This window comes from Odocoileus virginianus, chromosome 32 (genome assembly GCF_023699985.2).
Source record: "Odocoileus virginianus isolate 20LAN1187 ecotype Illinois chromosome 32, Ovbor_1.2, whole genome shotgun sequence".
NCBI lineage: Eukaryota > Metazoa > Chordata > Mammalia > Artiodactyla > Cervidae > Odocoileus > Odocoileus virginianus.
The window spans coordinates 23,845,285-23,870,711 of NC_069705.1; the positions used below are offsets into that span (position 1 = coordinate 23,845,285).

Here is a 25,427-nt window from a genome sequence, read left to right on the forward strand (position 1 = left end):
TTAGCATCTTCTTTAAAGTCTGAATTTTTTTGTAACTATTACTTACTGCTATTATAAGAATAATATTTTACTTGATAAATATGAAAGAAATATTTTATATATAGCATAACTAATACTATTTTTCTTCTAGGTGTGATTTCTTACACAGAGTATCTTTTTCTTTTATGTATTTTAACAAGTAAGTGTACTCCTTAAATCTATTTCTGGATGCAGTTTTATTTCTCAAGCATAACCTTGGGAAATAAATCCTTTTTTAGATTCTCTTACTTTGAAAATCAGTTTAGTTCTATCCATGCTGTCTTGCAAAATTCATGTCTAAATGCCAGTGGAAAATGCTAAGCATAGTACTATCAAGTGTCAAAACCATAAATATGATTATGGCTTATGGTATAGTAATAAAATGCCCATAAATTAAGAATTTAATATCCTACATCAGTCCTTGTGGTTTAATCTATGTGGGAGCCTAAAGGTAAGGACAGGTAATAATATGTAAATTTTCTGCTACACTCATTCAAATCACATTTTCTGCAAGACTAATGTGAAAGAATGAGTCTTTTAACAACCGAGTCTATCAGGAGACACATCATACATCCTCCAACAGCTTCATTATTCTTTTCTTTTCATATACAGCAATTCTTTTGAAATATATGAAGAGTTTACTAAAGTGACAGTTAAATTTCATTGCATTTAATGGGGGAACTTACACCCTGTAGTTCACTGTGCTCCAACCATCTATCTGACATTTTAAATCCCTGAAGTCTCATTTATACTTTCTGTTCCTTCTACTGTCAATGCTTTTCCTCAAGATCCTCCAGATAATAAAAATAATTCATGTTTTCTTTGAAACATGAAAGCTTAGGGATGCCCTACTTAACCACCCTCCTTAATATAGCTCCCTCTTCCATCTCTCCCTTTTTCTCCCTGTCCGGTATTGTATTTTCTTCATAGCATGGAAACTATTTGAAAGTATTTGTTTATTTGTTTACATGTTTTTGTCTGTGTGGGTCCATAGTAGCAAAGATTTTATCTTTTTTGTTCATTTCTGTATCAAGAACAGTGTCAGGCGCATGGTAGCCTCTCAGAAAATAACTGGCAAATGAATGCAAGAAAGTGACTAGTGGGATTTCCAATTATGGATATTTATGGAGATGTTTATGGATATTTATGGGAAAAAAGAACATCAATAAAACTGCATCATTAGAAACCAGTCTTAAAATTCCTATACTTCTATGATTCGAAGATAACACAGCCACTGTTTTATTCTGAATTTAATGATGGATGATGTTATGTTGGAGTTCTGGCACAGGAAGTTTGGGAAATGTGTGTGTACGTGTGCACACATGTGTGTTTCAAAAATTACTGCCTTTTTTTTTTCCCCCTTTTTTTCTCCTGGCTCAAAATCATTTAAAATGACTGAAGAAAAGTAAGTATTGTGCAGTTAGTAATAGTACTGCCTGAGGACATTCCAGACTGGAAAGCCATTCTGATGGTTTGAGTCTGGTCAAGGATGAATGTCACCATGGAAATTAGAGGAGTAGGTGCCAAGGAGTGTCTCAGAGACTTGTTCAAAAGTTATCTTGTTAGCTAGAACAACTTTGGATGCAAAATTAGAAGCTATAAGTCTCTGAACCAGCAGAGTGGTAGGTACGAGTAAAATAAAACTGGTGAGGAAAACCACATATTGAGTTTGGACAGGATTGGTTTTAACATGTTAGAAAAAATCCCATATAGTGATTTTTGCTTGCTACAGAAAAGTTAGGATATTTGAGTGCTGTGACTCTTCACAAAAAAAAAAACCCAAAAAACATTATGGGTTTTATTTAATTATAATTTTTCAATTTAGAATCTTTTTCTAAGATGAGTTCTGAATTCCAAATGAAGAGTCACAGCACTCAAAGATCCTAACTTTTCTGTAATTATGGGTGTTGTTTGGGTCTTCCTGGTAGCTCAGCGGGTAAAGAGTCGGCTTGCAATGCAGGAAACCCCAGTTCAATTCCTGGGTCGGGAAGGTCGTCTGGAAAAGGGAGAGGCTACCCACTCCAGTATTCGTCGGCTATCCTGGTGGCTCAGACGGTAAAGAATCTGCCTGCAATGTGAGAGACCTGGGTTTGATGCCTGGGTTGGGAAGATCCCCTGTGGGAGGGCATGGCAACCCACTCCCGCATTCTTGCCTGGAGAATCCCCATGGGCAGAGGAGCCTGGCAGGTTATAGTCCACAGGGTTGAAAAGAGTGGGGCACGACTGAACCACTAAGCGCATAGGAAGTGAGCTAGGTAATCCACGTTAGCTGTCCATGGTTCCCCCTTTATTACTTTGGCTTTGTTTTCCCTTCCGAACAATGCTGTGAGGACTTCTTTCTGTGTGTATCTTCAAGATCTTTTTAAAGCTTCAAACTTGGTCATCGGAGATGCTGTAACTTTTTATTTCTTCCTCAAGTGAGTGAGAATGAAAGTAAGTCCAGATTCCTAAAATACATGCAAAACATGAACTTGCATAAAAGGCTTTCATTTCCATTATTTTCAGAGACAGCTATTACTGGTTAAGAAAGCAAGTCTATGTGCTTTGCTTTTACTGGGTTCACAATTTCAAAATACGTAGTGGCAAGTGTACCTGTGGGAGGTCCCTTTTTAAACTTTTTGCCAGTCATCTCAAAAGAGGTCAAATGTTTTGAAAAAAGCATGTACACTGAGATCCACTTTGAAGGATGTGTTGAAGTTTTCGTCTGTCCAAGCATTCATCTTTCTGCTTTAGAAGTGAAAAGAGAAGAGGTATTGAATCTTAAAGTTTCATACAATTACAGCAATTCATAGTGTATAAACGTCTTTCTCAGAAAAGCAGTTTTTCCTTATATTGGGGGGAAATAATGAATTAATTATTCAAGTCCTTTTTATTTTATATTTCTGTATTTGAAGCCTCTGGAAGTTCAACCCCAAGTATGTAATCTCTCATACCTGACTTCTTTTTTGTAGGTTTTTTCAGTTATAATTTCCCCAGGATTTTAGGCTGGTCCATTGTGTTGCATTTTTTTTTTCTTCTGCTCTAACTAACTGACATATTAAAAATATTTCAAATGTACTGAGATGATATTTTCCTTTCAAACAAACTGACAGACTTTGGATAAGAAAGAAATATTTATTTTTGGAAGGAAGGTAATCAGATTTTACTGTCAATGATATGCAGCAAGTATCACACAAGTAGATTTCAAGTATATTATCAACTGTGTTACTAAGTGTGCTAATATATAAAGCAGAAGTATATATACTTACTTATAGTTTTTATTATATTTAACTAATAGTAACATGTTGCTTTTAATTTCTTGGTTACAGTATTTCTGCACAGAATATGAATTGTTTACAACTAATGTGGATTTTGAACTTTGAAAACATTTTTCCATTTCACAAATACTTTCCTGTTTTTGTCTGGCAGAGCCACATGCAGGGTTTAGAATAGCTTTCAACATGTTTGACACAGATGGCAATGAGATGGTGGATAAAAAGGAGTTTTTGGTGGTATGTATATTATTGGTTACATTTTATCAATACATATATTGCTTACTTATATTTTTTATGTTTTTGCATTATTTAGAATAACTATTGTAGAAAAACGGCTTCCCTGGTGGCCCAAACAGTAAAGAATCCACCTGCAATGCCAGAGACTTGGGTCTGATCCCTGGGTTGGGAAGATCCCCTGCAGGAGGGCATGGCAACCCACTCTAATATTCTTGCCTAGAGAATCCCCATGAACAGAGGACCCTGGCAGGCTACAGTTCATGGGGTCGCAAAGAGTCAGACACAACTGAGTGACTAAGCACAGCACATTGTTGAAAAAGAGTAAAAGTATTATGCTTTTACTTTAATAAAATGTATTATATTCATGTACTTTATTTTGAATTATTTTTACACTATAAAAATATAAATTTATTCAGTGTATAAAGATGATTATAGGGCTTCTGAGGTGGCTCAGTAATACAGAATCCATCTGCCAATGCAGGAGACACAGGTTTGATCCCTGGGTGGGAAGATCCCCCGGAGAAGGAAATGGCAACTCACTGTGGTATTCTTGCCTGAAAAATGTCATGGACAGAGGAACCTAGTGGGTTACAGTCCGTGGGGTCTCAAGAGAGTCAGCCATGACTGAGTGACTGAGCACACACACATGAAGATGATTATAATTGTTTACTCATATTCTGGAGGCTTGAAATGTATATTTTCCACAGAGTGAGTGACAGGCAAGCCTGGGCTGTTGTACACGCCCAGACCCTGTCATATTAGCCATCCAGCCACAAGCAGCTCTTTACCATGAAACTTCCCTTCCTTCTCTTTAAAGGATTTACATTATTTTTTTTTTCTCTTCCATTAGTTGCTGCCTTGTATTCCAGTCTTAACCCATTCTCCCATTGCCTTCCCTTGTCTTTGACCAAGGGCTGATAAGCGTGTTCTTGGTATTTGTCTTCCAGTCTTTCTTAACTACCTGGTCCCATGTTGGTGCTGGTCTGGCAGCATCATCAGCTACTCACTCATCTTAACCACCCTCTCCTTCTGGAATTTTTCTCTTTTTACTCATGTATCCTGTATCTATGTCTGTGGCAAAATGCCTTTTCTGATTTTCTCCAAAACAGAGGTTAACATTAGTTTACTCCTCCCAGTAACAAGGTCTTCCTTTAGCCTTTATGTGCAACTCAATATTTACCTCTACTTGCTTAGCAAAAAGAGAAGGGGAAAATAACATAAATAGCCATTTCATTTTCTGTTTTTCCTTTGTTACAAGCCAATAAAAGTCCCTTGGAAAGCCTCTTAGATAGCTTAGTATTTTCTTCAGAGGCTGGAGCACAGAAGAGAAATTATGAAACCATTCTTTTCCATGGTAGGAAAGAGGTGAGAGGGAAATCCTTACCAGAACAAATTAGCAGCCGCTCAAAAGGAAGCAGGGAACTAACTACTGGGATCTGTCAAAAGGCTTCCATGTAGCCCTTGGCTGAGTATAGCCCCTGAGCATCTGGGGAGCTGGACCCACAAAGGGTCCCTCACTGCAGTGCTGCTTGCGATGGTGGGGAGGTGGGGAGTTTCATTGCAGTAGAGAGAGAGATGTTGCTAACATCCTAAGATGGGCAGACTTAGTTCACTGGAGCCCTGTCATGATAGTGTACAGCTGTACTTTAGGACTTTCAGAATGGGCCTTATAATCGAAACAGTATCCAACAGACTTTCTATAGCAACACGGCCAAGTTCCACCCCACTGTCTTAAAGGTTACCTTTTGGAACTCAGTGCATTGGAAGCTGCTTGTGTAGATGTCTTTGGGACTCTTATCTGTTTGTGGAGGTGGGAGGTAAAACATTCTTGTAGAACTTCAATTTGTTTCCACTCTACACTCTTGAAATAAGTTGCTCTTCCTTTAAAGGAGTGGTCTACTCTGCAGTGGCCGTACTAATGTTGTATTGTTCGTTGTTGCTTGTAAATGGCTAAGGGCTTCCAAACTGGTGCTAGTGGTAAAGAACCCGCCTGCCAGTGCAGGAGATGTAAGAGACTCGGGTTCAATCCCTGGGTTGGGGAGATCCCCTGGAGGAGGAAATGGCAACCCACTCCAGTATTCTTGCCTGGAGAATCCCATGGACACAGGAGTCTGGCAGGTTGCAGTCCATAGCATCGGACAGAGTCACACACGACTGAAGTGACTTAGCACACATGCACATAAACAGCTAAGACTTCCCAAAAGCAGAGGTGGAGTTGGGCAGAGTTATTTGTAGATTTGTAAAATAGATTTGTAAAATCTGTGATCCTCCTGCCTGTTTATAAAGTGAATATTAATAATGCTTGCTAAAGAGAAAAACTCTTTCACTAAGATAGAGTATAGAATATATGTGTTAATAAAATAATTTACAGTTTGTACTGTATTTTTAAATTGTTATTATATATCTTGGAATACATTTTGGATTTCAGCTCTAGCCATACTGTGCGAAGTAAAAGAATTGAGATAGCTGTTCAAATTACACAGACAAGAGCAGTGACCTCACCAGAAAACTGAGATAAAGATAGGATTAAGCTTCCATGTGTAAAAGAGGATTTTAAACAGGAAATAATGCCATGTATAATAGGGTGTGTGTGCTCAGTTGCTGTGTCTGACTCTTCTGTGACCCCATGGACTGTAGCCCACCAGGCTTTGTTAATGAAATTTCCCAAGCAGGAATACTGGAATGGGTTGCCACATCCTCCTCTAGGGGATCTTCCCAACCCAGGGATTGAACCCATGTCTCCTGAGTCTCCTGCATTGGCAGGCAGGTTCTTTACCACTGAGCTACCTGGGAAGCCCATGTGTAACAGTAGCTAACATTTCTTGAGAAGTTACTGTGTGACAGGCAACGTGCTGAGTAATTGCTTGTAATGTTTACTCTGCACAACATTTATTTTTATAAGACCTATCAATTATATCTCATTAAAGCTAGAGAAAAAAATATTGCCCTAAGGTAAGAAATTATTCATATTCCCCATATGGAAAACAAGCCTTAAATGATTGGAGTAACTTGCTCAAAAGGTTAGACATGCAGAGCCCATGTTCCTACCATTACCTGAAAGAGACCTTAGAGGTCATTCAGTCCATCTTCATTTCATGTATGAGCAAATTGGAGCCCAGTGATGACCTGTCCCCATCCATAAAATTGGTTTATGACAGAAGATGGGCTCAAGCCTAGACCCCTGACTTCTGGTCCAGTGTCCTTGATTCCTCAGTAGGCTTCATCTCTTTTTATGTATATGCCACAGGCTCCATGTCTTTGTGTCTTAGCAATAAAGTTAAACTATAGGAGATACTATCATAAAGTAAAACTATATGGTGGACCAAAGGCGCTATTTCCTTTTTCTTAGGGAAAAAACTGGTATCAGAAAATGTATTCACACTAGTTTTAATGTTCCTGGTGTAATGAAGCTAATTGTTTTCTTTGCTCTTAGAGTTTATCTAGCATGGGGTGTTAGATAGGTTCCCAGAAACCCTTATCAGGTGTTTGATTTTTGATTGGTTTTCTTTTCAGCTTCAGGAAATATTCAGGAAAAAAAATGAAAAGAGAGAAACTAAAGGAGATGAAGAAAAGCGTGCAATGCTGGTAAGAATAATTTATAATGGTTTCAGGTGGGTTTTCTAGGTAAGAATTGTTTTATTCATGTTGAGAAATAGTAATTAAAGCCTTAACTTTGGATCTGTTTCTTGAAAACTTTCTAAAGTTCTTATGTAGAAAAACTTCAGTATTTATATGCTTTGATATCAATATTTATATCAAGTATTGATATTAAACATCTGTATCCATAACCATATTCATTAAATCATTTTCATCCATATTGTTATCCATGAGATTTGAAGGGTATATCATATAATAGGTTAATACAGATCATTATGCATGTAAAAATTTAAAGGTGAATTGCAAAGATTTAATTATACATGTGAGTAAATTTAGTGGTACTATAATAATATGAATGTTGAAGCAAAAACAAGGAAATAATACATTTCTTTGCATTCATAGAAATACGTATTATAGATTCTTCTTCTGGGAAGAGTATTGTTTCATTTTATTTTGAAGGTAGAGTTAAGCAACATTTCCCTCCATTTTCCTTCTAGTTTTCTTTTTGCTTGTCCCAAGTAAATATTTCAGCCTGACAACATCCCAGGTTCACTTAATAAAAATAACAGACAGGTACTAAGACTTTAGTATGAGGCATTATATTAGATGCTTTGCATGCATTTTCTCTTTTAATCTACCAAACAGTTCCCTCATTATCTATAGTTATAAATGAGAAAACTGACACTTGGAAAGGTTAATATCTTGTCCAAAATTCCATAACTATTAAATGGCAAAGCCAAGATTTGAACCCATGGCTGGCCAGCTCCAAAACCTATACTTTTACCCACTGTATCATATTTCTTCCTCTGGTACTTAGATAGCAGAAACATGATGAATTTTGTTAGTATGTAAATGATAATTGTTTCATTTGCAAATTAGTGGCCCTTTGAAATAGTTTAATTGGTTTATCTGGAATTCAAATTATTAACTTCAAAGAGTTGCAACACTTTATTTTTCTCACTGTTACAAGCATATATATTAGGTTTTTTTAAACATGGGTTATCTGTAGCAGATTAGTGTCATTTTCATCCCAGTAGATTTACAAAGTATGTATTTATATTAATAAAAGCAGATTATCAGGATTATGAATGTTTATTATTTCTCAGAATATTTGACTATGGTATATTTATCAGTATTTTTTTAACCTCCCCGACAGACTAAATTATAGAAAACACTTGTAGAGACACTCTCTATTGATAATATACTAAAAGAGTAAACAATTATTTTAACTTTGATGGATTGCCAGTGATTGACTGGATAGGCAAGTTGTTGATAAAATATCATTTAGGAGGTTGAATTATGTTAATGAATCTTTTGGTATACCTCAGTGATAAAGTAGATAGTGTTTCAGTGGATACAGATTTAATTGTTTGTTTATTTATACTAATTCCAGGAAAGACTTATGGATCTCCAATAAAGTAACAATCCTATTCTAATCAGTAACCTTTACTAATACCTAAGTGAGTAACAAAGGGAGAGGAAAGGGAGTAATAATAGCAGACAACCCACATTGGGAAAAGCTACCGTGTCAGCACAAAAGTTCCACTGCGTCCCAGTGAGGTAAATTTAATACCGACGATATAATGCAAGTAAGTTCATAACGGCAATACAGTAAAACTTTATTAACTTGGGCTATTTAGGGAAAGTCTATCTGAATTATGAAATCTAAATTATAAATTGTCTTATTTTATATGAACATATGTAGATCAGTGAAACATTATCTAGCAAATACATGGGGAAGGAGACTTGTTTTAAAGAACAGATAAAAATAACTTATAAGTATTCTATCACTTACTTATATGGAAACAAATGCTTGCTAAAGACACACTGATCTATCTCCATAGGTATCCCAGAGATATTTATCTTAGAGTTCAATTAATGCTCCTGGAATCTCACTTATAGAATTTAGCTATCTGAACTATTTCTTAAAAACAATCCAGAAATAATCTTTAGTTCAGCTTCTGAACTAAGCAACACTCTAGGACAGTACAGCTCTCTTCAAATATTTTTTTACTGTGTTCTACAATAATAGTAATAATTAGTGGTAACATTGTTAATAGCTGTCATATTTTAAACAATGCATATCTGAACTGATGAGATTTTTGAGTTTTGAAACAACTGAAATTTAGCTTATGGTGAAAATATATAGATTATGTTAGACATTGTAGGAGTCAGATTTTCAAGTTTTGACTATTAGCTCTGCCATTCATTACTTCTGTGACCTTGAACCAGGTCCTTAAATTTTTCTGTGCCTCAGTTTCTTCATTTGTACTAGAATAGGAGTAATGAGCACATATGATGATTATGGGGGTTAAATGAGTTAAACCGTGTAGCCACTTAACAGGGTATGAAATATAATAAATACTCAAAAAGATTAGCTAATTGTGAAACATGAAATTCTCTTTTAATTAGTAGAATATTTTAAACTGAATAGTACATCCCCAAATCAAAAATTAAGCAAGACTAAATTTTAAAATATTTACATATCAAAATGAACTATGCTTCAGAAGAGAGAAATGAGCATATTTCTTGGGACACTTACTATGTGCTAAGGTCCGTACTATCTCCATTATACATGTTACTCTCATTTAGTCCTCATTACATTTCTCTCAGGTAAGTCTTCACACCTTTGCACAGAAGAGAAAACCATCTCAGATAGGTTCATTAAGTTGCCTGGGCCCACGGCACTGACAGGCGCTGAGCAGGATTCCAGCATAGGTCTCATGCCATCCCCACTGCCATGCTGCTGCATCGAGGTCTGCCCCCTCATCGCACATGGAATTGCTGAAGCATGTCTCAGGAAAGCTGCGTACTTCGGAGTACCGTAGTTCCATCAAAAAGTTATAGTAAAAGTGGTTGAAATGAGCACAGGTTCACTTAATGTTTAATTATACGAGATTTAAAAAACTTTGCTACTCATCTTTAACATTTATCCCACTTGTACTGTGTGCGTGCTCTATAGAGAATGTAGCATAATGATTTGCCCTTCCTAATTGATTATTTTGTCGTCTTTTTCTTTTTTTTCTTTTGCTATACTTGGGTTCATTCTGAAATGTGACACTTCATTTGGCCCTTTGTGCTCTATGTCAGCGTCTTCAACTTTATGGATACCATTCTCCTACTAATAGTGTATGTACAACCCTTTAAATGTTCTTTATGTAAATAGCCCTCACCTGTTATACTTGACAATGCTATTTCTTTTATAAAGTCAGATCTACTATCGAGACTGTTTAGGAATTTATTGAATATAATAATGTGAAACCAAGCCCCCAGTTTTTATTTCCTTCCTGGATTTATAAGAAAACTATAAACTTACAGAGCAATTTTTTCTCTTTAGCTTTAGATTAAAATAAGGTGAAGGTGAGTGAACAAGAACCCAAAACTCTGGTAGAGTAATTGACCTTTTGTATTTTTCAGTGGTATTTGAAGAGTTAAATACAATTTATGGAGCAGATTCTCAGACTATGCTCCTGCAGGACACAGGTATTTTGAGAGCTAGATCTCTCCATCTGATGTACAGTCTTTTCTTAATTTTAACCAAAGATATTAATGGATAAACTTTTGCTAGTTCTCAGTATTTCTCCCCATTTTTTTTTTCTAAAACTTTTGATGCCTGCCTACTGCCTTTAGTCTCTACAAAAGTCTTGGATAAGATGGCACTTGATATGTTCAATATATCACTGTATCATGTTGTTTCTCAAAGAGGATTATGATCTTCAAACTCGTCTTTTCCTGAAAAAGCTGCGAGTTCTTGCAAATAATCTTCCAGATGTACTCTTCTCATGCTGCGCTTTTGTTCTTTTCTTTCTCCCAGAAAGTCATAGCTTGTGGATTAGCCCAGTTGCTACACAACTGAGAATAGGCCATGGTCTCTTCTGAATGTAAAAGGCACAGTCCATTTGATTTTCCTTGATGTCCTTAAGTCACTTGGATCCCTCAAATTATACAAATCCACCTGAGAGAAACTCTCGAATTTACAGTGACCTACTAAGTATTGTCCTACTGAAAGGTTCCACTATAGTGTAGACTCTAGCTGTGTGCCTCCTGAAATTGATATTTAATAAAAATTCCATACTATAAAAACTAATTCTCTTTGAGACTCAAGTATACACTAAAGACTGATGCAGCATAAAATAAACCTAAAATATCTTATCTAAGTCACAAGGAATGGACCTAGAATGGGTTGGAAAACAAGCCAAGTCCATGGGAATCTTATGACTGACTAGTTGTTTTGATTCCTTACAAGATACTTAAAAATTTTTCTGCAAAATTCACTGTTTTCCATGAAATAAAGCCTACTGCTCTCTTAAAATTTTAAAAAGATTTCTCTGTTAATTATTTCAAAAATATATAAGAATTTGAAAGATGGAAATCTCAGAGATTCTAATGCCACATGCCCTGTGAAGCTTAATAAATGTTAATAATAATTATGATTTTGTTATTTATTTTTCTAATCTAATATGTCATTGCATGAGCCATTTTTCCAACTGTGGCAATTTATATATTTCCTTTAAACTCATAATAATTTTCATTTAAGAGACAAGCATTTTTTTAAAATAATACATTTCAGAGTAGTATTGTTAAAAGGAAACAGGTACTAATATGGTTCTAGTTTAAACCACATATACAAATTATAGTTACTTAGACATTAAGAGAATAATATTGAGAAGCAGATTTAAATTACATGTTTCATTTATATTATGCTTGTTTATTTAATAAGAAGGTAATTTACATTTTATTGTGGTTACATATATATATATATTTTTTACTTAAAACATCTTTTTTTTCCATCTAAGAATATAAAATACATATAAAGTGATGTAACATGATGTCATTTTATTATCCAGTCTTCACTGGATTACATGATTTTTCAAGTTGTATAAACTAATAGGAAATTTTTGCTCAGAAAGGAATGATTATTTTGAAAAACAGCCAAACCAAACAAGGAAAATTGATTTAAATTAGAAAAAAGCCTGAACATTTATATGAAATATCAGTGATATATGTCATACAAATATAATAGTATAATGTTATGACTTAGCTGGCAATTATCTGCTAGTTTCCAGAACTGTAGATCAACTGGAGTGATAAAGTATCTAATTTGAGTATAGTTCATGGAACTAATTATAACCTCAGATTCTACCTTTAGGAATAAGTTCCTTCAGGAAATGCAGTACCTCTGGATTTTACTATTACAGATGGAGGTTCTGTGGTGTCTGTAGTAGCCAGTTCCAAAATTTAATCATTCCTATGGTAGATTTTGCCTTTACTCTGTCAGATTATCCCTTCCTACAGATTGAATCCTACAGATTATCCCTTCCTACAGATTGAACATGCTTCTTTGTTATTCTGGAAGATAGTTACATTATAGCCTTTTTTGTTCAAAACAACCCTAATTCTTTTCATATTTCTTATATAGTCAACTCTTGATTATCTTACTATGGTGATGAAAAGAAATGTAAAACATCCAGAAGAATAAATAATACAAACATGAGGTCACTAATGCAAAGTCAAGGCATGACTTTGACATGCCTTATATTTGACAAATTTTTAAACATTATTATCCAAATTTCATTGGAGTCCAAAAATGTACCAGTTATTATATAATTTTTTAACATGCATTGAACTCGTTTTATGGACTAAAACAATGCCAATATTCATAAATGATCTTTGTTTGAAAATAATGTGTATTCTCCAACTTGGGGTACAGGGATGTAATATATGCATGATCAAACATATTAAGTATGTGTTTTAAATCTCTATCATTACTAATTTTTTGTCCACTTGTTTGGTCAAATAGTGTGTTAAATTACACATTCCTATGTGTAATTTATTATTACACATAGGAATTTCTACCTGTAATTCCAGTTTTATTTCATATATTTCTAAGCCTTGTTATTGCCTCTATAGGAATATATTTAGATCACTTAAATCATCTTAGCAAATTAAATCTTTGATTAAATACTATCCCTAGATCTCTAGAAATGTGTTTGTGTTAAAAATCTATTTTAGTTGTCAAATATACTACCCTTATTTTTGTTAACATATGACTTTTCCCTTTTTGTGTTTTTTACTATCTATTTTTACCTCTAGTAATGATGAAGCTTTCCTTGATTTTTTAAAAATACATATTTTAGTTTGGAAATTTACTGCTGATAGAATGTAAATATGAAATAAAAAATAATAGAAGTTTACTATATAATATAGATCAAGAAATTAAACATTACCTTTACTATACCCCAAGAAGCCCCTTCATATATCTCCAGTCATAATCCTCCTTCTCCTGGAAAAGATAATCACAATCATGACCTTTATGTCAGTCACTCCTTTGTCATTTTACAACCTTTTTATGTATCTTAAATGATACAGTTTGGTTTTGCCCACTTTTGATCTACAATTAAATGAGATCATATTATATGAGTTCTTCTGTGTCTTGCTTTTTTGACTTATTTTCATGATTGTCAGCTTCATTTACGTTATTGAATCTAATGAATGGTCCTAGTTCATTCATTTTTATTACTATAAGCAACAGTGCCCAAATGTTTTGATCTCAGGACCCCTTTACGTTGTTGAAGATTATTGAGAATCCCAAAGAAGTTTTGTTCATATTTTGGATATATTTATCTATATTTACCATATTAGAAATTAAAACTCAGAAATTTTAAAATAATTATTCGTATATTTAAAAATAATAAAAACTCACTTGTTATCATAAACATTTTTTATGAAAAATAACTTTTAAAATGTAATGAGGAAAGTAGTATTTTTACAGTCATTTCAAATCTCTTTAACATCTGACTTAATAGAAGACAGCCGGTTTCTCTTAGATGCTTCTGTATTCAGTCTGTTGCAGTATATTGTTTTGGCAACAAATACTATCAGTTGTTTCCCTTGAAGCAACAGGCTTACTGGGTTCATTTTCCAAAAAGATGTCTCCCATATACCAAGGTCTAAATAACCATATTTTGTCTTATCAGTTGTTCTTTCAAGTAAAAATGAAGGATCATAAAAAAAGTGACTAATTTATCTTGCAACACAAATCACCACCTGGATGTTTTTTCTCAGACAGCCATAGTACTTCATTAGCAGAAGTGCTTTATGCTTGCTTCCCTTCACACTGAATGTTAAAAAGATGTGTGCTCAAAGATCAAATTAACAAAATTATGATTTCTATTCTTTAGCAAGTATATCCTTACGTGAGTTTTATTTTAATGTGAGTATATGAAACTGAAGAATGTGACAGTGTCTGAAGAATGTAATGACTTTTGTCTTTGGTCCCACTACTGTCATTGTACTAAGGCTTCAGAAATTTTACCCACCATTGCTTTTGTACCTGAAAATACAGTACAAAAGGCAGATAATGTCTTTAAGATACATCTACATTATATTTTGTCTAGTTTTTTCAGTTGTTCTCAGTGAGAAAATTGGCATTGTTTTCTAGCTTCTCGTTACTAGAAGCCTGGTTTATTTTTCCTTATATTTTGGATACGTCTTATTTTCAGTGTATCTTGTGTACTTTATCAGTTTCTTTTTTCTGGGTGGATAACATGGGCTTTTTAATTGGAAATTCAGTTTATATTACTGTGATGACTAACCTATTTGGGTTTACTTTAGCCTTTCTATATACTGTTTTTTTTTCTCCTTTCTTTGTTTGTATTACCTGGATTTATTTTTAGTTTAGAAGACATTCACTGTATTTCTTTTCTTTATGTAGTTATTCTTGAAATTTTAGTAAATATACTTAAAATAATAAAGTCTTAGATTGGACCATATCTTTATTCTCTTTCTCAAAAATAGAGTTTAAAATTTCTTTAGTACCATTCTTTCTGCTCCTGTCACGTGTACTTAAAACAACGTCTATCTACCCTTGTCTTTTTTAATCCACCAAGTTAGACTTCTAAAATATGTGTCAGCCATGTTTGTTTCAAATTACTTATATATTTGCTATTCTTTTCTCAGTAATTTCCTCTTTAATTTCCCCCTTCTTAAATCTTATAATCTTATACTCACAAAGTGTATCCTCAAGTGATGATCTTCTGATAACTTTTTAAAAACCCTCTCTCAGGAAATCTCTTTATTCTGCCCTTATTTTTTTTTCCAGTTTATTGAGATATAATTGACATATAACATGGCATCAGTTTATGGTGTATAATATAATTTGATGTATGTATTTATCACAAAATAATCACCACAGTAAGTCTAGTTGACATCTGTCCCATCACATAGTTGCAGTTTTTTTTCCTTGTGATGAAAACTAAGATGTATTGTCTTAGCAGCTTCCAGTACACTGTACAGTATTGTTAACTGTAGTTACAGGCTGTATGTTAATTACATCCCCAAGACTTACTTATCTTATTCCTGTTAGTTTGTACCTTTTTACCACCTTCACCCAGTTTCCTCCCACCTCCAGCCACTTGCCTCTGGCAACCACCAGTCTCTTCCATTTCTGTGGATTTGTTTGTTTGTTTTAATTGAGACATAATTTGCATGTAATATTATATTAGCTTCAGGTGTATAATGATTTGATATATGTATACATGCCATTATTTTGAAAGATAATTTTATTAGATAGATTGACATTTGTTCTCCGCAAATTGTGATGTCATTCTAGTCTTCTGGCTTCTATTGTTGAAATTGAAGTCTGCTCTGGGTCTAATTATTCTTTTGTAGTTAATCTGTTTTCTTTCTGGGTGCTTTTAAGGTTCTCTTTGCCTTTGGTATTCTACAATTTTCTTACAATCTTTCTGCTTTTATTTATCATGAGATTTATTGGGCTTCTCAAATATGAGGATTGTTTGCTTTCATTATTTCTTAAATATTCACTGCCAGTGTCTCTCTGAATGTTTCCTTTCTCCCATTTTCTCAACTGTGACTTTCTAGAGCTTTCATAGATATTCATGTTTTATGTCTGTCAACTCCTCTTTAATTTGCCACATTATTTATTTTCACACTGCATTCTGTATAGTTTATTCACATTACCTTTAAGTTTAATGATTTTCTCTCTAGCTGTATATAGTTCAGTTCAGTTAAATTTCAGTGGTTCGTTTTTCATTTCTAGAAGTTTTACTTTTTCTGATCACCCTAATAATTTTCAGTAGTCTGTTTTTCCTAAAAAAAATCCTGTCACATGCAACTTCATATTCTTTAAATTTATTAAGCTTATTTTGTATTCCATATTTTGTCATTTCAATATCTGAAATCTGCAGCTCTTGTTCTATTGTTTCTTTTTTTTCTGCTAGTTCCTACTTGTGATGACTTACAAGTCATCTTTCATGGAAGAGCATGGCAACCCACTCCAGTATTCTTGCCTGGAGAATCCTATGGACAGAGGAGCCTGGCAGGCTACATACAAGTCCATGGTGTTGCAAAGAGTCCGATATGACTGAAGTGACTTATCAAGCATGCAGTCTCATATTATGAGCATGTATTTGTTGGAATGTGTCTGTGGTGATTCTTGCAGGGCTGGGTTAAGGGCGTGTGTTTTCCAGGAAGACTTGTGTGTGGGTGTATTTCTGTGATACACTGCAGAGACCTGCAGTCCTGTGTGACTTTAAATTACAGTTCTCAGACTATGGTGTCTCAGGGCACAGTTGTCATATTGGCGCAAATTATAAAGATGTAATTTTCTTTTCTTTGTTTCTATTTTTCTGTGTTTTTAAATATCACTAATAGCAAAGACAGTTTCCTGCCCAATTCTATGGGCTGCTATTTTGGGATTTTTTTTTTTTCCTCTAGTTTGCATTATTGCTGGGTATAACCTTTCTCAAATATACTATATATATAGTTTATTTGCCTATCTGGGCATGAACAACCTGAGGGCACCACTGTTCTGCTTCCCACAGTGGTATATTCCCATCTCTAAATCAGTCTTTTTTTCCCTCTAACCATCTCTTTTCTTCCTTTCTTCTGTCCTTCCATTCTCCCTCATTTTATTTCCTTCCTTCTTTCCTACTGTCTTTGAACTGCAATATAAAAAATACCATAAAGTGGATGACTTATGATGAATAATCATTTTTTCATAGTTCTGAGAGCTATGGAAGTCCACGGTCCGCAAGCCAGCAGCCTCAGTGTGGTAGTTGCTGAGGGCCTACTTCCTGGCACCTTCTCACTGTGTCCTCAGGTGGTGGAAGGGGAAGGGAGGTCTTTCAGGCCTCTTTGCTAAGGGCACCAATCCCATCCTTGCAGGCTCTGGCCTCATGACCTAATCACCTCCCAAACGCCCCACCTGCTCATGATGCCATCGCCTTGGGGGTTAGGGTTCCAGTACCTGAATTCTTCATACTCTAGCTTCTTCCTTTCTCTCTCTCTTCCTCTTTTCCTTCCTTTCTTCCTCCTCTCTCTCTTTTCTATTCTCAGAACATACATTTTTTCCTATAGTGATCCATGTCAATATAGGTTTTCAAACTAATTTTATCCTTTCATATGTTGTAAATATTTTTAATGTCATCAAAGTCTGTGTATGATGACTGGGAGGGGTGATGGTGACCAGTGTTTGAAAGTAGGGGAGAGGCCTGGCTTCACAAAACAAATCTCCTGTTATCCTCCTAATAATTGTGCAGTAAGCCTTATTTTCTAGTTTCATTGGTTTAACAATCCTTTTCTTTATTGTATACCAACTTTCTAGTTACAGTTTAAAAATATATCCACAGTCAAAATATTTAGATAACGTGGCAGAGTATTTAATCTAGTAACCATTTATCAAAGTTCTATTATATCTATGGAAAAGAAAAAGAAGTGTGTTAGCTCTCTACTCAGCTAATTTTGCTTGGTAAAAGCTTATTTAGTTACTGAAGGGGGTGATGAGCACACTCTCTTGCCATATTACTATATTTCCTGTTATGGTAGTAAATACATCTATGTTATATAAGTGACTCCTGCTCAATGATACCTTATTATTAACATTTTATTAAGAGTTTATTAAAATATGGGCAGTAGGCAGTGTTTTCTAGTTCATAATAGTGAATTAAAATATAGGTCTTTGAAATAATTCCCAGATGCTTATAATTTCATTAGGGGCACTGGACTTTTGAAAATTAACACACACAAGAAATGAGAATTCTCTCATCGTCAGCCACTCACTCCTAAGTTCATTATGCAGCATTTTCTTCTCACAGTAACCCAAAGAAGACCAAGCCTGAGAATCTGTGAAATCTTCCCTGATAAATCCTGACAGAAACCAGATTTAATTACTTTTGTTTATACAGCCCAAGTTAAGCTTGAAGTTCTACAGTTCATATGAAGATTAGACAACACTTCTTCATCTTGATTATCACCTTCAGACTAGCCTGTGCTGAGGTAGAAGCTGGTGCTGTGTCCTTGGGATTAAACCAGAAAGTACCTGATCTATTTACCATAGACACACTTACCAAATCCTTGGTTAGCTCTGAGTGGTTTGCCTGAAACTCACATACTTCTTTCTGACAAGTTTTGGATTAATCTAAATTTTCTCTAACGTATGGGTGTGGTCATTTTGATTCTTTGATACACTAACATATGCTAGCTAACAATTCATTTTTAAGTTAAGCAAAATTTTCCTAGGTTGCTATAAAATTACCAAAGTCTCTTCCAAATGAATTTACTTCACACAGGTGTGAATAAAATTTTTATTTCATACTTTCTTAGAAGTGATATATGTCTCAGTAGAAGGGCATGGGCCGGGGAGTGAAGGAGGTGATTTTTTACAAAGCCACATTGTACTTAGGAATGGTGGTTATGTACATTACCGCTTTGAAAATGGCCTGGGTTTACCAGCGATGTAATACAATACTGTTGTGTGCAGCAGAAAACAAAAAAGGTAAGCTAATGTGTTTTCTTTCCAAGTTTGGCTAGAAGAGATTTAGATGTATAAATTATCACTGTTTGGGACTGTTCTTTAGATTTCAGTTGTGCTTCTTAAAAACTTCCACAGGTACTTAAAACAGACGCTGAGGAACTCGTCTCCAGAAGCTACTGGGATACACTGAGACGTAACACAAGCCAAGCACTCTTCTCAGACCTCGCAGAGGTATAATCGAACCTCAGCCAGGTCCTGGTGCCACGTGCCACTTTCTTAATCTGGTCCTTGTTTCATTTTAGAGTCACAGTGATGAAACCAAAAATGTATTTTGTATTTTCCCTTTTCTCCAGGAAAGCAATAATTCCTATATGTAAATTGGTATGTTTGAATATGTCAGCTGTGCTGGCAGGGGCTGCAAGGTCACCTTTAATTGTCTAAATCTACCTGCTTGTTGTAGAAAACTTGACTTTCCAACCTAATTAAAAGGAAATATTATTTTTCATTTTAGAATCACTTTCAGGAAATTTGAAAATACTGTTTATAGTTTCACTGACTCTTTTAACCTTACCAACTTCAATGTTACATGAACTTAGTAAAAGACATCTAATGCTTTAGAGTTACAGTAGATTTAAACAATCCAGTTTCCCACTATTCACAGTGAGCAGCTTACCAAGGGTGGGCATGGGGCCATTGTGCTAAGAGCAGTCGGTCCAGGAAGGGAGGAACATTTTTCCTTGACATAGGTTAGGACTGCCAGTGCATGGAAAATGAAAAGCAGACCGACCATTACATCATTCATTATTGTTTTTGAATTCCATAGAGACATGTACCTTTTTGCTGCACTCAGGCTGACGGCTCCTACCACCTCACTCTCTTTTTGCCCGTTAATAGGAATTTGTCATTTTAAAAGATGGGCTATGTGTTGTAGATTGAATACTGTTCTATGTTTTCTATTAAGAATTTTTAAAAAGTTTATTAGAGATGACTGGCTGGCTTATCATAAAGGACTTTTTCAGTAAATACCAAGAAATGTATTTTTTCATTATCTTTTTGTCTTTAAAGTTGGCTTCTCATTTCTTTTTCTAAAGTTTTGTTTTTAAAAATTACACTTAAAAATATCTAGAGAAGTAAACTGGATCACTTCTGTTACCCATATATACAGTGTTACTCAACTGACATCTCGAGAGCATGGTAGACACTTAGAAATGCTAATTTTGCCACTTGTGCTCAATTTTAAAATCCTAAAACAAGTAAACGAAAGCATTTTGCCCTATATTTAGGCTGTATGTGATATATAAATATGATGATTATGGCTAGTAATTATTAATGTTTAAAAATCAACTTTTTAAATTCTAGCTATTTTGGGGCATAAAGTGCTAATGGATATTCCACTTACACATATTTTAGAAGTGCTTAATTCTGTAATCATTTATGTAGGCACATAGTAGTCAGTGCCTAAAAGTAAGAGCAACTGGGGACACTAGTCCTTAGAGTCCCTACAAGCCAGCTGTGCCCAGCTTCAAATTTGCGGTTCTGTCTTGCTCTCTCGCCACCACGGACTGTTCCCCTCTCAGCCTCCAGCCTGTCTTTAATCTCATTTAACTGCTAGAAAGAAATTCTTGCAGCTAAACACAATCTGCTTTGATTTACATCTTGGGAGGTTTAATATCAGAAGGCCAGTTGGCTCGTACATATACCCAAAGATCTTATATGTAAGATTCGCATAGGCTCTCTTGAAGATGTTTATCGCTCTTTCAGACTTCTGCTGGGGCTGGCTTTTACAGCACATCTCTTCCCAACCCAGCATTCCATGACATTCCATTGGTACCTTCAAAGTGGCCGTGATAGGAGTGTATTAGACATTGGCAAACACCACAAATCTGGCTTTTTTTCCCCTTTGCAAGCTAGTTTACTAGCACACCATTGACTGTAATCAATCCACAGCTATAAGCCGGCTAATTTAATTAAAACATCATGAAAATAAATTGGATGGAGGGAAGTATGAAGAAAAATGAAAAGAAAACAAAACTTGTGTTTTCAGGTAAAATAATTATTGAGGATTATCTCTGTTACTACCTTCCTAACATTCAGTTCAGTCAGTTCAGTTGCTCAGTCGTGTCTGACTCTTTGCGACCCCATGAATCGCAGCACACCAGACCTCCCCGTCTATCACAAACTCCCGGAGTTTACTCAGACTCATGTCCATTGAGTCGGTGATGCCATCCAACCATCTCATCCTCTGCCATCCCCTTCTCCTCCTGCCCCCAATCCCTCCCAGCATCAGGGTCTTTTCTAATGAGTCAACTCTTCACATGAGGTGGCCAAAGTATTGGAGCTTCAGCGTCAGTCCTTCCAATGACCACCCAGGACTGATCTTTAGGATGAACTGGTTGAATCTCCTTGCAGTCCAAGAAACTCTCAAGAGTTTTCTCCAACACCATAGCTCAAAAGCATCAATTTTTTGGCACTCAAGCTTTCTTCACAGTCCAACTCTCACATCCATGCATGACCACTGGAAAAACCATAGCCTTGACTAGACAGACCTTTGTTGGCAAAGTAAGTCTCTGCTTTTTAATAAGCTATCTAGGTTGGTCATAACTGCCTTCCAAGGAGTAAGCATCTTTTAATTTCATGGCTGCAGTCACCATCTGCAATGATTTTGGTGCCCCAAAAAATAAAGTCTGACACTCTTTCCACTGTTTCCTCATCTATTTCCCATGAAGTGATGGGACCAGATGCCATGACTTAGTTTTCTGAATGTTGAGCTTTAAGCCAACTTTTTCACTCTCCTCTTTCATTTTCATCTAGAGGCTTTTTAGTTCCTCTTCACTTTCTGCCATAAGGGTGGTGTCATCTGCAAATCTGAGGTTATTGATATTTCTCCCAGCAGTCTTGATTCCAGCTTGTGCTTCTTCCAGCCCAGCGTTTCTCATGTACTCTGCATATAAGTTAAATAAGGAGGGTGACAATATACAGCCTTGACGTACTCCTTTTCCTATTTGGAACCAGTCTGTCGTTCCATGTCCAGTTCTAACTGTTGCTTCCTGACCTGCATACAGGTTTCTCAAGAGGCAGGTCAGGTGGTCTGGTATTCCCATCTCTTTCAGAATTTTCCACAGTTTCTTGTGATCCACATAGTCAAAGGCTTTGGCATAGTCAATAAAGCAGAAATAGATGTTTTTCTGAAACTCTCTTGCTTTTTTGATGATCCAGCGGATGTTGGCAATTTGATCTCTGGTTCCTCTGCCTTTTCTAAAACCAGCTTGAACATCTGGAAGTTCACAGTTCACGTATAGCTGAAGCCTGGCTTGGAGAATTTTGAGCATTACTTTACTAGCATATGAAATGAGTGCAGTTGTGCGGTAGTTTTTTGGGATTGGAATGAAAACAGAATTAGCTGTAAATTCCAACTCATTATAGTTCCTTATCAGTTATTACTGATGCCAGTGTAACACTGAATTGTTAATAGTATCAGTATTTCAGGATTCAGATTAGTTCAGAAAGAAAGCTTAGATATATATATATATATATTTGTATTTCTTTGTTTCTTTTATATTTAAAAATGTAAATACTGAGAGTAAAGCAGGTCTCTTTACATAATGTAGGTAAACTTGAGATTAGCCTCTCATACACTTATTTCAGAGCTGTTTCTAACCATAGATTTTTTCAATGATAGAAAAACCCTGTGATAATGAAAATTTGAGTATGCCGCTTTCAGAAAAATTATACCACTTTCTAACCAAAATAAGATAATAAATTCATAGTACAATATGTCTATTGTGCAACTGTTGAATACAGTCTGTGAGAACTGGAATTATACAAACTGTTTTGAGCTTTACAGATGAAATTTAGATTTTTTTCTTATTTGCTTTAAACATTACTAACCCTTAATAAGTTTTAGTAGGTTATTTAAAACCTTCACTAACATATCAAGAGTTTGAAGGTTTCCTCCAGCCCTTGAATAGAGCTTTTAAGATTATATCACATAATAATCAATAAAAATACATTGAAAGAATTTCTTAAAGCTCTTTAATAATTTGACATATTTTTATTTTATGCAGGTTTTTTAATGTATTTCATTTTTGATGAAGTCATTTAAAGTAATTTTTAGTCAAAACAGAGTTAGATAATGGCTCTTCATGTAAATGGCCCATGGGGTTCTTTTTTTACTTTGTTATGAAAACACCTGAATTCATTTTATTTTAACAATAAGCACAAGAATCAAAGGGATAAAGTCTATTTTTGTCTCAGTGCTCCTGTGATTTAAGTTATATAACACTGTTAGGATACCAAGGACACTGGTATAGTTTTCAATGACTGCCAACAGTACTGTGTTTCACTGAATGAGGGGAAAAGGTTTTCACCATTTCCATTTTCTAATTTTTCTCTCTAATGTCCAACTGTTATTTATGCCTCCGTGGATCTGGATTATCTGGATAAGTGCAACCTAAGTCTAATAAGATTTTGATGATGAAAGACTGTAAATGAAGATTTGCTCTGCTCAATGGGCATGAGAAAAACTGGCCGAATGAGGTCATTATTTAAAAGCTGTGTGAAACAAAGCCATCTCATTTCAGTGTATTATGTCTCGAGGTCAGGAACATGACAACACCAGAGGAAAACATTAGTAATTATGTTATCTGAGTTCACTAACTTTTAGTGTTCCTATATCCTCTCATTGTAAGGCATTTCATTAGATCTGTATAATATATGTGGTTTCAATAACACAAAAGAAGTAGAGTGTACCATGTAAAAATATTTTTTTGCATTAAGTTCCAACATTATTTCCTGTCTTGTCTAGTCCTTTTTCAACTTCTTGGAATATACAGATTTGACAGAAATGAATAATAATAGCTAATATTTATTGAGCATTTACAATATGCCAGTGATAGTGCTGACTAACACGGGTTATCTAATCCTCACAACAACCCTTTAGAGTTAGTACTGTTGTTATTCCTGAGGATAATAATATCCTCAATGAGATTAACTTCCCTGAGGCCACTTAACCAATGAGGGAAAAAGTCAGGATTTAAAGCTCAGAAATCTGACTCTTGAGTTCATTATTCCTTTGCTTATCACACTACTGCATATTTGTGAAATAGCAACTTGTTCTAAAACCTGTCCCCTGCTCCTCTTCTTAGCCATCCTGACCCCTTCCACAGCTCATCCCTCTGGCCTGCAGATGGATACTCTAGTCCTTCTTGCTGACTTCTGATCAGCTTGAGCCTCCACTCTTAGGCTCCATTTAGGCATGCTTCTCAATATCTTGATATTTCCTCCCCCTACTAAGTTAAGCTGTTCCTTGGATAATAAACTGACTAGAGTTGATTATGCACAATCACAGAAGAATGTCTGTAATTAACAGGAGATATCTTCTCCCCCTCCAAAGGTTTTAATGCTTTTGTCCAAAACATCTTATGACTACCAATAAGGACATTTGTATATTTCATTTACACTCACATTCTAGTTTTATCCTCAAAATGGTTATTACAGATAGGGTTTTTCCCATTTTACAGGTAAGGAAGCCGATGATCAAAAAAGTCAGTAAGCTCAGCTCTTCTGATTTCAAATCCTGTCTTCTTTCCATTATATAAGTCTACCTCCTCAACCTAAAGTTATTGGTAAAAGTAGTAGAGCCTTTTAAGCACTACTCAAAAATTATACTAATCTAGTGTCACATAGGGGCTTCCCTGGTGACAGACAGTACAGAATCTGCCTGCAATACTGGAGACTTGGGTTCAATCCCTGGGTCAAGAAGATCCTCTGGAGGAACACATGGCAACCCACTCCAGTCTTCTTGCCCTGGAGAATCCCATGGACAGAGGAGTCTGGTGGGCTACAGTCCATGGGGTTGCAAACAGTCAGACACAACTGAGTAACTAACACTTTAGTATCTTTATTGTCACATAAAGGGCCTTGAAAGACTCAAATCACAATGTGAGGTTGAATACTTCTTAAATAATCAGAGCTTTAAGCTTTTTGAAGATAAACATCAATTTCATCTATAATTCTGCTATCACATTTTGAACTTCTTGTTAACTGTAATGGCATGTGTTGATACATCTTTATGCTTTTTACTCTAATGTTAATATATTTACATTCTTTGGGGGATATTGGATATTCCTATTCTATTTTGCTGTAACTAACTTTCAAATTGTAATTTTTTTTTAAGCGTGCTGATGACATTACAAACTTAGTAACAGATACTACACTTCTTGTACACTTTTTTGGGAAGAAAGGAAAAGCTGAGCTCAACTTTGAAGATTTTTATAGGTGAGCTTAATTTTTATACTCATATTGAAAAAGTTAACATGCTAAAGTCAGAAAGGAGTCATCTAATGCAGTGACACTCACCTCTTTGCTGCTTTCATTTTAGCTAAAGATACTCTCTATAACAAATATCCACTTCCATCAGTGCCTGTGTACCAGTAGTCATATTGATAAATATAGTAGGAAGTTACTGAATGATTAAAAAAAAAAAAGTCTAGATATCTGGATTATTTCCTATGTGTTCAGAAGAAAGAATATTACCAATTCCTTAGTCT

General features: G+C 35.2%; 1 protein-coding gene across 4 annotated transcripts in view; it reads left to right on the forward strand.

Moving 5' to 3' along the window:
- Positions 1 to 25,427, forward strand: part of MICU3 (mitochondrial calcium uptake family member 3) — a 76,896-nt gene that overhangs the window by 39,468 nt on the left and 12,001 nt on the right. For 2 of the 4 annotated variants that reach the window (XM_070459975.1, XM_070459976.1), the window contains exons 5-10: positions 131 to 178; positions 3,427 to 3,509; positions 7,023 to 7,094; positions 10,197 to 10,235; positions 19,015 to 19,110; positions 25,055 to 25,155. In XM_070459975.1, the coding sequence (XP_070316076.1) occupies positions 131 to 178; positions 3,427 to 3,509; positions 7,023 to 7,094; positions 10,197 to 10,235; positions 19,015 to 19,110; positions 25,055 to 25,155 (439 nt within the window). The remainder of the gene's footprint in view (positions 1 to 130; positions 179 to 3,426; positions 3,510 to 7,022; positions 7,095 to 10,196; positions 10,236 to 19,014; positions 19,111 to 25,054; positions 25,156 to 25,427) is intronic. The other 2 variants (XM_070459974.1, XM_070459973.1) reach the window with 2 other exon arrangements.